Source organism: Delphinapterus leucas, chromosome 4, assembly GCF_059928025.1.
Source record: "Delphinapterus leucas isolate spDelLeu-1000000601 "Yukka" chromosome 4, BTC_Dleu_Yukka2, whole genome shotgun sequence".
Taxonomy (NCBI): Eukaryota; Metazoa; Chordata; class Mammalia; order Artiodactyla; family Monodontidae; genus Delphinapterus; species Delphinapterus leucas.
In genome coordinates this window covers 66,605,457-66,619,742 of record NC_143132.1, presented here as the reverse complement: position 1 = coordinate 66,619,742, position 14,286 = coordinate 66,605,457, and the positions used below count along the sequence as shown (strand labels likewise).

The 14,286-nt window shown below is 43.3% G+C and overlaps 1 protein-coding gene across 1 annotated transcript in view; it reads left to right on the top strand.

Moving 5' to 3' along the window:
* The window catches only part of HGD (homogentisate 1,2-dioxygenase), a 52,848-nt gene extending 38,871 nt beyond the window's left edge, over positions 1-13,977 (top strand). Inside the window, exons 11-15 of the mRNA XM_022562716.3 lie at positions 76-200; positions 2,355-2,459; positions 4,738-4,864; positions 7,527-7,708; positions 10,604-13,977. Of these exons, the coding sequence (XP_022418424.1) occupies positions 76-200; positions 2,355-2,459; positions 4,738-4,864; positions 7,527-7,708; positions 10,604-10,753 (689 nt within the window). The 3' untranslated portion in view covers positions 10,754-13,977. The remainder of the gene's footprint in view (positions 1-75; positions 201-2,354; positions 2,460-4,737; positions 4,865-7,526; positions 7,709-10,603) is intronic.
* The last annotated feature ends 309 nt before the right edge of the window (positions 13,978-14,286 follow it).

Here is a 14,286-nt window from a genome sequence, read left to right as displayed (position 1 = left end):
CTTTGTGCAACAATGGGCATCTTTCCTATGTGATTTCAGAAGTGTCTAAAAGACTTTTGGGTCATTATGTTCTAGGAGCCAATGGCTTGGCCAATCCTCGTGATTTCTTGATACCTGTTGCCTGGTACGAAGATCACCAAGTGCCAGGTGGTTACACTGTGATTAATAAATACCAGGGCAAGATGTTTGCTGCCAAACAGGTAAAGTAAGCGGGTTTGTAGGCAGGGGAAGGAATGAATAGTTATTAAGCACCTTCTGATTGCCAAGGCTAGTATTAAGTATTTACATATATTATTTCATCTTTACCACATCACTAAGATACTACAAATAAGGTGCTACTTGCCTTACTTGTAGTCATGAAAACAGGCCAGGTGGTGATAACTTACCAAATGTCACAGTAAATGACAGAATCAGCATTCAAACCCATATCTTTCTGACTCCAAAGGGCATGCTCTTTCTATTTATCAAGCAATAAAACCCCCGCAATATCTAGGTCTCTATAAATGGTGGAGGAAGCATAATATACAGGCAGGGCAATATGTTCTGAAAAGGGAAATGAGTTAATAGCAGCTCATCTAAGACTTATATTCAACAATGGTCACCATATTTTCAAATACAAGCAACAATTGACAGAAAACAAGCAGAACTCAGTTAGTTTGACTTCGTTTATAGCACCAGCCTGGTAAACTCAGGAGATAAGCAAAGGCATAGATAATAATAACAATATATAATCTGTAATATAATACATTATTACTTCATATACTGGATATATAATATAGTAGAATAAAGTAACCATACAGTAAAAATAATCCAAAGATCTCTTCTGTTTACCATTATTCATTTGCTTTATTTTTGCCCATTTAACTTATTGCTTATATTTTGCTAAGGCACGTTATTTTCTTTGGACAGCATCTAGAAGGTATGCTAACCAGCAGAGACCAACTAGTTTGGCGTTTAAAATTAACTCTTGAGGGTTCATTGTCACACTCATTGACACATAGTCACCCTCATATTCTCTGGATCAGGATTTCCTAAAATGTGGTTCAGAGACCCCTTGCATCAGAAATTCTCAGGAAAGCTTGTTTAAAATGCAGGTGCTGAGCTGCTACTCCAGCCTGGCAAAAATGATGACCTCTGGGGATGCAGTGTGGAAATCACATTCATTTTTTTTTTCCTGTGCTATACAGTAGGCACTCACCAGCCATCTACTTTGTACATAGTAGTGTACATACGTCAATCCCAATCTCCCAGTCTGTCCCACCCCCCACCCCTTGGTGTCCATATGTTTGTTCTCTACCTCTGTGTCTCTATTTCTGCTTTGCAAATAGGTTCATCTGTACCATTGTTCTAAATTCCACATATATGTGTTAATATATGACTTTTTTTCCTCTTTCCGACTTACTTCACTCTGTATGATAGTCTCTAGGTCCATCCACGTCTCTGCAAATGGCGATAAAGAAGATGTGGTACATATATACAATGGAATACTACTCAGCCATAAAAAGGAACGAAATTGTGCCATTCACGTTCATTTTTAAATGACTATTCCCTGTATTATATTTGACATATATTTGATAGCAGATCACCATTCTAGAGGTAGCCAGCAGCTCCATGGGTTTCCACTTTCCAAATGGACTCTGTGTGGGTTATTCTCTGTGTGAGCCCCCACTGCCATTCTCCCATCTCTGCCATGATCTGTGCCCTGGGAGGCTGACCTACATGGACTGTATCACCTGGACTCCCTAGCCTAACTACCTTCCTATAACAGAACACTGATCCTCTCTTACCCCAGGGCAGACCCAAGAAGCATCACCTTAGGATTGCTCTGAAATCTCAAGTCGCTGGGGCTGGAACTCTTAGAGACCTTCTAGCCTTTCTGCACTCACCAACCCAGGCACTGAATATACTAGAATCTCCTCTGGGCAGCAGTTAGCTGGGGAGCAGTCACAGCCAAGTGCCTACCCTCAGCACTGGGAAACCCAGACGGTGGCCCAGATTGTCAAAGAATTGCTGGCATCCACAGATTCTCACAATTGTGTTAAAATTGTTGAAAAGGCACTGCTTGGAGCATGCGCTGTGCTTGTGCTGCACATGTGATCAGAAGCAGCTGCAGCTTATGAACTGGAAGACTAGGGTTAGCGGCAGAGTGAGGACAGTTTGAGAGAATGTGAAGCAACCACAAGATGATGCAGGGTGATACTTTTCCCAAAGATGGTATTATTAAATGATGAGAACAGAATCACATCAAAAAAGAGACAATAATGCCAAGTACAAACCGAGGAATCATAGCTACAAAAGCATTACATGCTAAAATCACCCTTTCCTGCCTTTTTGTTGTTGTTGTTGTTAATCAGGATGTCTCCCCGTTCAATGTTGTGGCCTGGCATGGGAATTATACGCCCTACAAGTACAACTTGGAGAACTTCATGGTCATCAACTCAGTGACCTTTGACCACGCAGTAAGTCTGGCCCACGGAGGGGCCCTGGGGAGAGGACACCCATAGGTGGGAGGGGTCCACAGTAGACCCCTGACATTCACAGATTTAACACTACCAGTGTCACCCTTGGAAGCCCGAGTCATTTGTCGCTGTGCTGACAGGAATTTGAATCATCTGCTGCAAGGCTTCAGTGAAGGAGTAAATAACATAGCTAGAGGGCGATCCAGGCTAAACGCTCAGCACTCACCCTGCAGAGTATTCACAGGAACTCTCCTACATGGCTAAAAACTTGGTTTCTTCCTGGAAAATATATCCCCAAAAGAAAACCAGTGCTAATGTTAGTGATGGAGTGGTGAGGAAGGAACATTTCTGGATTTGGAAAGTTCTCTGTCCTGCTCATAAATACCAAGAGTCTGCTAGCTCTGGCTGCCCACTCCAGTGCCTCCACTCCCGGCTCTTTTTAGCCATGATGGAACAGACAGCCCTCTTCTAAAGTTACTCATAATGTTCAGTGCTTGAATTTAAACCAAAGAAATTCTAGATTATGAACTCGATCATATTTTTCAGTCAATCAGGGGACTACAAATAGGTCCCCAACCTACAGTGCAGGCCCCCAAGGCCCCACATTCTTGATAAAGTGCTACTCCTGAGATCCTGGGGGAAAGTTCACTTTGCATAATAGATTAACTTAACCCACAAGCTGGAGGGGTAATTAGAGCAGAAGCAAGAAACCAGAGACAGAAGGATTACTCTGAGCCAGTTCAGCTTACCTCTAGGGGCCCAAAACTACCCTTCTGAAGAGCAGCAACACTTAATAAAATCAAAAGGGAAAAGAAAATGAGGCATCATGCCCAAAGCAGCAAGAAAAAGGATCCTGAGACACTGATAGAACTTTATTTGAGCTTCACTACCTTTTCTTTAACAGTTTCAGATCATTTCTCATGACAGATGAAGAAGTGTTCATTTTCACAGCATAAAGCATTTTTTGACTTGCATTTACACATGCCCAATCTCCTCTGTACTGCTGCTATAGCTGTTTTCCCAAAATTCAGACCTGATCATTCTATCACAGCATTAGAAAACCTTTGCAGGTTCCCTGTGGTTTAGGATTAAGTCTGAGCTCTGAAGCATGGTATCTGATTGCCTTCGCCATCTGGCCCTGGGCTCATTTTCCAGTACCACCTCTTGCCCCTCTCCCTTTTGCCAGTGCACTCTGGGCTTTAGCTCTCTTGCCTCAACAAAATCTCTGTGCATTTTGATCTTTCCTGTTTTCTGTGCTTAAAATGCCTTTCTGCCTTTTCCTTCCTTTCCTTCCCTTCCTTCCTTCCTCCTTCCCTCCCTTCTTCCCTCTCTTTTTCTTTCTTTCTCCTTTCATTCTTCAGGTCCTACCTCAAATGTCACCTCCTCTTTGAAGCCTTCCCTGATCCTCTCAGTAGATAGGCACTCTGTACCCCCTTGGCTCTCTATTTGTAAAGCTATATTTCCCTTGGCACCTTGCTGTGATTCATTATTCATGCACTTGTTTCATTACTCCTTCAGTCCCCCTCACACACACCCACCACCACCACTAATGATGCTAAAGGGCAAGGAGTAGTGCTCAATCATCTTTGAATCCCAGACCTTCATGTGGCATCTGAAAGCAAACATGATCATTGATTGCCATTAAGTTGAATCTCAGTCTTTCCACCGAAGGAGTCTAAAGCTCTTGATAAATCATAATATTGTCTCCCCACCTATTCCCTTTTCCCCTACACTACCACCACCCAGACGAGTGATGCATTTTAGACCTGAGAGTCAAACAAGGGTAAGAAAGCAATGAGGATACCATCTGGAATCTCCATGATTCCTCTAAAGAGATGCACATCCTACATCTATACCAACCCTTGGATATTATTTTATTTCTATTTCCACCTTACTCTGAGCACCCCTTCTGCCAAGAGCTCCCTGCAGCACATCCCAGCTCTGGTCACTCTGACCTGAGGTTGCGAGGCATGCACTGCTTGTTGTCAGACCCACAGGATAGTACTTACATGAAATGAGGGCTCAGCAGGGTGAAAAGGCTGCTTAGAATCTCCTTAGCTGGTGTTAATTCATTTTGCTTCAAGCACAGCAAGAGGGGAAAGTCAGATGAGTGATTACTACACCTCGATGACAAGCCCAGACTTCTTAGCCTGGCCTGTGGTTTGATCAGACATTACAGTTTCACTCAAAAACCCTTCATGCATGGGTAACGTGTGTCATTGTTCAGTCACCTCCCTTTCCTCGTGTCTTCAGGCTTTCCTTGTCCTTTCTTTCACAGGACCCATCCATTTTCACGGTATTGACTGCCAAGTCTGTCCGCCCCGGAGTGGCTATCGCTGATTTTGTCATCTTCCCACCGCGATGGGGAGTTGCTGATAAGACCTTCAGGCCTCCTTATTACCACAGTAAGTCTTTTGCCAAGTTACATTTGAAAACCAAGGAGACGGCAGAGTGGTCAGCATTACCCACAGGGAACGCTGCCAGAGGTGTTTTTGGACGCCCTGTCCTGGCTGGAGTTCAAAGCCTGCCTCCCCAGGCCCAGTGCCGCTCCCCCAGAATTTTAGCTACTTAAACGCCACAACTTGTGTGGGGATGGCAGTGGCGTGTTGACTCTGAGAAGGAAACAACTGTGTAATGCCTAGAGCTCAGTTCCTCTGGCCCTGAAGAATGGCACAAAGGCTGGTAAAGGATGAAGCAAGATGTTTCTCTACATTTTAGGTATAAAGGGAGGAGGAACCACGGGATGTTGTTGGTTAGTTTGCTGTTTTTGGAAAGTTCATTATCTAAGTCTGGTTCAAGAGCCAATAAAATGTGCCTTCTCCAATAATAATTGGAGGGGTAAAGCAGATTGCAGTCCACACTAGGGGATGGATCCTATTCTGGAAGCAGTTTCTGCAAAGCAGTTGTTGTCTAGAACAGAACTTACCAAATCTATGATTTTTTTCATTTTATTAATACTGTTTTTACTTACTGTGAACACTTACTGACAATTTTCTATGGCTCTAAGGTTCTTTAAAAGTATTAACCCATTCAATCCTCATAACAGCTGTGAAAGGTAGGTAGTATCATTATTATCTGCCTCCACCCCTGCCACTTTTTTTTTTTTTTTTCAGAGATGAAACTGAGCTGTGAAGGATTAAGTAACTTGCTCAAGGCCTCACAGCTAGTTAAGTGGTGGAGTCAGGATTTAATGAAGGCAGTCCGATGCCGGACCAGTCATGGGCACTAACGGATATGCCTAGCACAGTGCCCAGTGCATGATATGCATCTAATAAATATTTATTTAACAGGTGAATGCATCGCCAAGAATGAATAAGGTACCTCATGGCTGTACTTAATGAAGCTGGCATTTTTAATTGTGCAGTAGCTAGCTATAAACCCAACCTAAATGTCAACGCACAATTCTACTTCCTGGAGAGTGCATTTTTGTACATAGAGTTCTGGAAAGACTCTGAAGTGCATGTCAGCTGGAACATTCTAAAAAACAAACCCCTTTCTTTAGTTAACCTCAGGGCTTTCTGTCTCTGAGGCGCCTCTCGATATGTACCCAGGTGCCAGTACTTTAACAGGATACAACAGTGACTAAATGAGCAATTTAGGCATTTGTAGAGGGTGGAGAACAAAGGCCCTCAGAATGGAAGAAGGTCACTTCATGGTCAAATGTCAGCATCACCTTTCTCAGATGAAATCACCTGAAAAGGACACAACTGGTTAACACTTCAAGGACACCAGATACTTTGTGAATAGAGATGTAACAAACTATGTCCTTTCTGAAGAATATCAAGCCCATCACAGGTCCCAACTGTTCTCCTCCTGGAAATTAGTCCCCTAGAGAGCCTGTTGTTTAAAGTTCTTCATAGTCATATTTCTTACTCATTTCTATCACAGTGCTTAGCACAGTGTCCATATATGCTGGATGGATGGAGAGGCAGATGGATAGGGTAGGAAATGGACAGATGAATGGATGGATGGTTAGATGGGTAGATTTTCACCCAGGTGTTATATTTCTTTAATTCTTGCTCTAGATAAAGAGCTTTGTTTCAACAGAAACATAAGATAGAAAAAGTGGAAACATGGTGATTTTTGTCAAATTTTGTTGATTCTGGAGGCACAACTGGGACCAGTATACTTAACTTATATGAAAGCAAATTTCCATTTAACTTGGGAGAACTTTCTAACACCCAGAGTCTTCAGTAATATGATAGGTTCCTTTGCTGAGTAGAGTGCTTCCATTCACAGGAGGCATGCAGGCAGAGCCCAGAAGGTAATCTGTCAGGAATGATGTACAGAATATTTCTGTTTTGAGTATAAGTAGGGGTACCTTCCAATATTAAGATTTTCAGATTCTATGAAGAGAATGTCAATGGAAAAAGAATGAATCTAAGAAACATTTTAGAGAATGAAAGAATAAGATGATATTAGATTCAGATATAGAAGGTATTTGTTAGAATATATAGTATTTATGGATTAGTTTTTATAGATACTAAGATTTTTTCACACAGATTATTATTTGTTAACGGCCTCCAAGTCCAGGGTTCTTTCCATTATATCACATTTCCAACAACACACACACACAAACACACACACACACACACACCACTTCAATTTTCTAATTTGGTAACCAGAAATATGGTGATACCCTGTATGACTGTGAGGCTATTTGGGAAGGGATTCAGATCTGAGAAAGAGGATAATTTTTATATGGGGCTTGTAAGCCTAGATGATGGAGTACATCCCTTCTTTATTATGATTTGCATATTAATTATTATTAAAATTCTTGTCTGGGCCCTGATTTTCTTTAGATCTAGCATAATTTCATCCAGGCAGTGGAACTTAAGACCTCTGATAATCCACAGGGCCATGGAGTAGAGCTTTGCCTACCAAGAATTCCACCCTAATGAATGTTTTGCAGTTGTTTTCCTGTCTATCTATATTCTTTATTATTTCTATGAAATTTATCAGATTCTCCTATCTTCTTGACATTCTGTGGAAATAATGTTTGAGAGGTCTTGGTGTTTTCGGGCCTTGCCTGAGATAATAAAAATAATACTGTTTCAACCTTCCCAGGGAACTGCATGAGTGAATTCATGGGACTCATCAAAGGTCACTATGAGGCAAAGCAAGGTGGGTTCCTGCCAGGGGGAGGCAGCCTGCACAGCCCAATGACGCCCCATGGGCCTGATGCCGACTGCTTTGAGAAGGCCAGTAAAGCCAAGCTGGCACCTGAGAGGATTGCTGATGGCACCATGGTAAGCAAGTTAGATGTGAGGCTCTGGTGGCTTCTGGGGTCCCCAACCTTGTTGAGAGGCTATTTTTTATTTTTCCAAAGTCACAAAGAAGGAGTCAGGAGAGGAGAGTGTGTGTCTATGTGTATGTTCCCATGTGTGTATGCACACACCCCAGTGTATACACTAGACTCCTGATGTGGTAGGGTAAAAAGAGTTTGTATTGTACTTGGAGTCAGACCTGGGTTCAAATTCTAGCTCTTGGTTCCTGTGTGACCTTGAGTAAGTCACTTAACCTCTCTGTGCTTCATTTTCTCCATCTGTAGAATAGGTAGGGCATCCAATCCAGCCAGTGGCTGTGATTTAACCCTGCTGACTGTACAGCACTGTTCAAATATAAGGGGAGATATTTTTAATACTATGTGAGGAGTCTTCCCTTATTTGTATGCAGCCCTCTGTATATATGCTCTGTCTCAGAGTCATCTCCTGCCTTTTGAAGTAATCTTCTAGGGCCACAGGAACAGGGGATACAGGATGTCACCTTTAGCTAGTTTCTCAAGCCCAGGAGGGTCAAGGAAACCTTTGCCTGACTACAGTCAGAGATTGTGAGCAGCAGTTCTCAGCTGTTTTCTCATTTTCTTTTACTCTCCTTTGGCATGGGATGAAGCTGATGGGATTTAAAACCTGTTTTGTATTCCTCCTGTGTCATACTGTAAACACTGAGGCTGAACACAATTGCAGTTAGCTGCGGTACTTGATTTCATTTTATTTTGCATTCTAGTTTATGTACCACAAGGAGTAATTTTATGCTAAATCATATGTAAATTTGCCTTAAAGTTTTAAACAAATGCCTTCAGTGCCACCTGACTTTAAAATTGATAGCACAGACCTGCCTGACTCCATGCCCAGCTTGCAAACTACCTAATCAGAGAGCTTATCTGTCCCTCTGCCCAACGCAGTTCACTTGCAGTTCCAACTTGAGGACCATAGTTGATGGAGCTGATCTGCAGGGGCAGGGTGCAAGTCCCATCTGCTGGACCTCGGCTCCATTTCCCCTTGCAAGGGCCTCTGCAGAGTTTCTGTAGAACCCCTTCATCTCTGTGCGAGAGCTCTATGAAATATTGATAATCTTAAGCTATTACCTCTGAAAGTTCCTGGAAGTTCACAGGTTACCCCAGAGTTACCACTTAGTAACCTTCAGTACCCAACTTGGCTTTGGATAGTGTTACCAGGGAGCAGTGCTTTTGCAACAGTGAGGCACAGGACAGGGCTGTTTCTATGAGGAGCAAGACTTTGGGGAATGTCTAGGGCTTGGAGCTCTAGTGAGAAGGAGCTCTCCTATGGAGGGGAGCCCAGACTACCTGGCAAAGGAGGGTCCAACACTTTACTAGACCTAACTGGGTCTCCCTCACCATTTCCCATTACATAATTTGGATCCAGGCTCATCCATATGCCTTATCCTTATATCACTTTGCAATAAATTAACTTTATAATACTGTCTTCAAAGCTCAGCTGGGATGGAGTTTTGTTACTCCAGTCAGACAGCAAGGCTCCTAAGAAGTAGTCAGCAAAGAGACAACAATAATTATGGCCTTAATAATAACTTTTATATCTGAATAGTGCTTTATAACGTGAACAACACCTCCATATGATCTTACTTGGTCCTCATATCAAGCTTGTCACGGGAAGTCAGCCAGAGACAATCAACTCCATTGTTTTATTTTTTTAATATGTATTTATTTATTATTTTATGTATTTGTTTGTTTATTTATTTAGTTATTTATTTTGGCTGCTCCTGTTCTTAATTGCGGCACATGGGATCTTTGTAGCAGCATGTGGGATCTTTAGTTGCGGCATGTTAGTTGCGGCATGTGCACTTCTTTAGTAGCAGCATGCAGACTCTTAGCTGTGGCACACATGCGGGATCTAGTTCCCCAACCAGGGATCAAACCCAGGCCCCCTGCATTGGGAGTGCAGAGTCTTACCCACTGGACCATCAGGGAAGTCCCTCTCCATTGTTTAGGCAAAAAGAAGTTAACGTATATTAGACACCAGACATTAACATGGGTTCTCTGAGTTGTGGCACAAAGAGAATTTTTATCTTCCTTTTGTCCATGTATATTTTTTAAATTTCCAGTGACATGAGCACATAAGAATTGTAGGGTTTTCTTTTTTTTTTTAAGCCATAGTGAGTCAGAAAATCAGCAACAGTTGAAGCTGGAATGTTTAGGATGCACAGGGCACTTGCATATTCTTTCTGTTGCAGATGAAACCTGCCTGAACATAGCAGGACATCCACCATTCAGAACCTTCTGGGACAGGGCTTTTAAAAGTGCTACAGACGTTCCTGCTCCCTTCTTCCCATCTCCTCCTCCTCACTCTCTCTTTTCCTTCTTTTCCTTTTCCCAGCCTATCTCTTGGTCAGAGTCCTGCAAAAGAAAGGCTCAAATCCCAGCTCTATGATTTCTTACTACTATCACCTTAGACAGTCATTTCCCAGCTCTGAACCTTAGTTTCCTCATCTGCAAAATGGGAAGTATGTTCTCCCTCACATGGACATAGCCACAGTAAAGGCCCCTGAGAAGAATATTCCTAGGACTCTCCCACCTCTGCCCTTGGATCTAGCAAATTTAGCTCCATGATGCTATAAGGACAATGTGATGCTTACGTGTCCAGTTCCATTTGACAGAATGAAACTTGAGTGTCAGAGAAGTTAAGGATCTTGCACAAGCTACTACCCACATAAGTAGTAGGGCCAGAGCCAGAGCCCAAGGCTTGAGTTTTTCTCCTCACCGTGCTAGCACACATGATTTATTATTCAAAGATTCTACCTACTCATATCATCTCTCTTGACATCTAATCAAATGTGTTTTATTATCCACCTTTCTTCTTTCTTGTCCCCATCCTCATTCCCTACAGGCATTTATGTTTGAGTCTTCTCTAAGTATGGCCGGCACCAAGTGGGGCCTGAAGACCTCTAATTGTTTGGATGAGAACTACTACAAGTGCTGGGAACCTCTCAAGAGCCACTTCACCCCCAATTCCAGAAACCCTGCAGGAACTAATTGAGACTGGAGCATTGCTACCATAATGGAGGATGGATTTGTGTGATTTCCTTTAGAATCTCATGCTCTTTGGCAGTACTGGGGGAGGAGGTTGGTTAAAATGAGAACTTTTTCACAGTCAAGGAACTCAAACATTTATAGAGATGTATTTGGAAAGTGCTGTCAGCTTAATTACTCAATAAATACTTGCTGCTGTTCTGTGAAAGTGGCAGTTGGTCATAATCAGGCCTCGATGAGGCAGACCTGTGGTGCCCAGGAATGGAAGTCCATTAGATTGGACCAGGAGATTAGGTTCTCCTGGAGTAAGAAGACAGGCAACAGAACAGAAAGGAATGGGAAGCAGTATTTCTCACTACTTTATTTTATTTATTTATTTTGCGGTACGCGGGCCTCTCACTGTTGTGGCCTCTCCCGTTGCGGAGCACAGGCTCCGGACGCGCAGGCTCAGCGGCCATGGCTCACGGGCCCAGCCGCTCCGCGGCATGTGGGATCTCCCCGGACCGGGGCACGAACCCGTGTCCCCTGTATTGGCAGGTGGACTCTCAACCACTGCGCCACCAGGGAAGCCCTTTCTCACTACTTTAGTTCTGTAGTTTTAACACATTTCCCCCACTTTGTTGCCAAATTTTGCTGCTACCAAATTTTTATTTAACAATGTGTAATGAGAGTCAGCTATGTGTCAGGGCCTAGGAACTAGGGTTGCCAGATAAAATACAATATGCCCAGTTACATTTGAATTTCAGATAAATCACAAATAATTTTTAGTATAAGTATGTCCTGTGCATTATTTGGATATACTTATACTAAAAAATTATTCATAGTTTATCTGAAATTCAAATTTAACTGATATGCTTGTATTTTTATTTGCTAAATCTGTCAGTCCTACAAGGTCGTCAAGGAGATAGACATGGTCCTGGCCCTTACAGAGTTTACATTCTAGACAGGGAGACAAAATACACAAACAGTATAATTACAAATTGTGAAACAAGCAAAGAAGAAAACAAATAGGAACTGAGATGGGAATGACAGGTGGGATGGGGGGATCTTTCTTTAGAGAGGAAGGTCTTCATTGAAAAAGTGACATTTAGCCAGACCTAAAGGATAGGAAGGAGCAAGTCGTTGGAAGAGTAGGGCTGGGCTGGGCTGGGGAAAAGGAGCATTCTAAGAAAAAGCCTCGTGGGTTCAAGGAACTCAAAGAAGAGTGGACGTGGGGAGCCCAGGGGCAGGCCATTGCAATAGCCCAGGCAAAAGACACCATTGTCCTGGACTAATGAGGTGGCAGCAGGGAGAGAGTGGATAAATCCCTGAAAGCTTTGGGGTAGACCTGAAAGAACTTGTTAGTGGACTGGATGTAAGGTCTGTGGGAAAGAGGAGTTGCAGACAGGGCTGGGACAACTGCTGGGTTTCTGGCAGTGGCATTTCATGATCTCAAACAATAAGGTATCTTTGAGGGTGACAGTAGTTGGTGTGCCTTCCCAATGTTCCTTAACATATTAAGAAATCTTTATTAAAAATAAACCAGTGTAAACTAGTAAAGCAGTTAATCCTTTAAAATTTTTAAATTGACCCCATAGCAGGTTGCCAGTGGCTCACCTATAGCCCATTAATAATCACCATCCTGTGTTGACCAGCTCCTTCCAGATGCCAGCAGGGCACTCACAACATTGACTGAGGCCCAAACCAGAACAAAGTGCTGAGGATTTCTTTTTTAACATCTTTATTGGAGTATAATTGCTTTACAATGTTGTGTTAGATTCTGCTGTATAAAAAAGTGAATCAGCTAGTGCTGAGGATTGGATGGCCCTGGACACAGCCCTCAACCAACGGAACAGAAATTAGTGAATAAATACGCCAGCTCTCTTGCTCCATACTTCTGAGGCTTGTGTTCAGCTGTGATTCCCCTCAACTTCCAGAAGGATTAAGCTCCACTGCTCATGGTGGCAACTTCTAGAAATGTATCCATTAGTAGCTTCCTTCCCTCTCACCTCCCCACTGTCCTACGGTGCTTCCTGGGTTCTTATCTCAAATAACCCCAAACTAAGACAACCACTGAATATTCCCAAACTCCAGCACATCCGTAATGAGCTCATTCTAACCCTCCTCTTATACACAAACCTAGACTCTCACCCATTTTGGTTCACTCTATCATCAGTGTGGTGACAAAGCCTCCCTAGAGCTAAGGAAACGTTCTGGGTTTACATCCATTTAGCATCCAAGCCTGTGTACTTTATCTCCCCAGTGCTGGCAGCAGCTCATCAGCAGGAGAAAATATTTCACCCAGACCAGGCTCTTCACACTAATTTAAAAAAGATTTAGTTTCCTTCTGTTGTGCTTCAGATCAGCTAGAAAGTTCTGTATCATTTCCTTAATTCCCTATTCTCGAAGATACCTTCCTCTACTATGCTCCCCAAGAAATACACCATCTCTTGGCTTAGAAATTAAAAACTCTTTTTAAAAAAAAGCCACCCTGATTAAGGTTCCTCCAATGACAGGAGGGTTTTCTGCCAGGTACCCTTGGCATCTTTATATACTTTCAAGAGAATGCCATAGAAGCCACCCTTCCCTTTTTTCTTTTTGGGAGACAGAGTTCTCTCACAGCCTGGGCTACTGGCAATCGCTGTAGACCAATGGTTCTCAGTAAGGGTGATTCTGTACCCCTCGCCCAAGACATCTGGCAAAGTCTAGAGACATTTTTTGGTTGTCACAACTGGGGAGGGTGCTACTGGCATCTATTAGGTAAAGGTTAGGGAAGTTGGCAAACATTCTACAATGCACAGGACAAAGAATTATCCAGTACTGAATGTCAAGAGTGCTGAGGTTGAAAACCCTGCAGTGGTTTTCAACTTCAGCTATACATTGGAGCTCCTGGCAGCTTCTGAAACTCCAAGTGCCCAGGGTGTATCTCAGCTCAACTAAAGTAGAAATACTGGGAATGGAATCCAAGTGAGAATTTTTTTTTTTTTTTTTTGCGGTACGCGGGCCTCTCACTGTTGTGGCCTCTCCCGTTGCAGAGCACAGGCTCCGGACGCGCAGGCTCAGCGGCCATGGCTCACGGGCCTAGCCACTCTGCAGCATGTGGGATCCTCCCGGACCGAGGCATGAACCCGTGTCCCCTGCATCGGCAGGCGGACTCTCAACCACTGCGCCACCAGGGAAGCCCCCAAGTGAGAATTTTTTTGAAACTCCTCTGGTAATTCCAATGCACAGGCAAGGGTGAGGACCACTGTTTTGGAAACTACCTTAAAATCAGTATCCAAAACATTCTCTGTTTCCAACCTTAGATCCTGGTCCAGATCTGGGCTTCCTGGGGTCTACAGAAATGAGGTGGAAAAGGTTCCCAATGTTTCATGGAATGAGATGGGATGGGATGGGATGGGGTGTGTAGTGAGCAATTACCCAGGAGGAGAAGCAGGCTACAAGGCAGTGGTGAGGTGGGCCACTCTCTTCCTTCAGAAAGCACAAGCTTTATTGCCCAGATGGGGCACAGAGAGAGTGCAGGGAGGACGAGAGGGAAGGTAAGAAACCTAATGCCCGGAT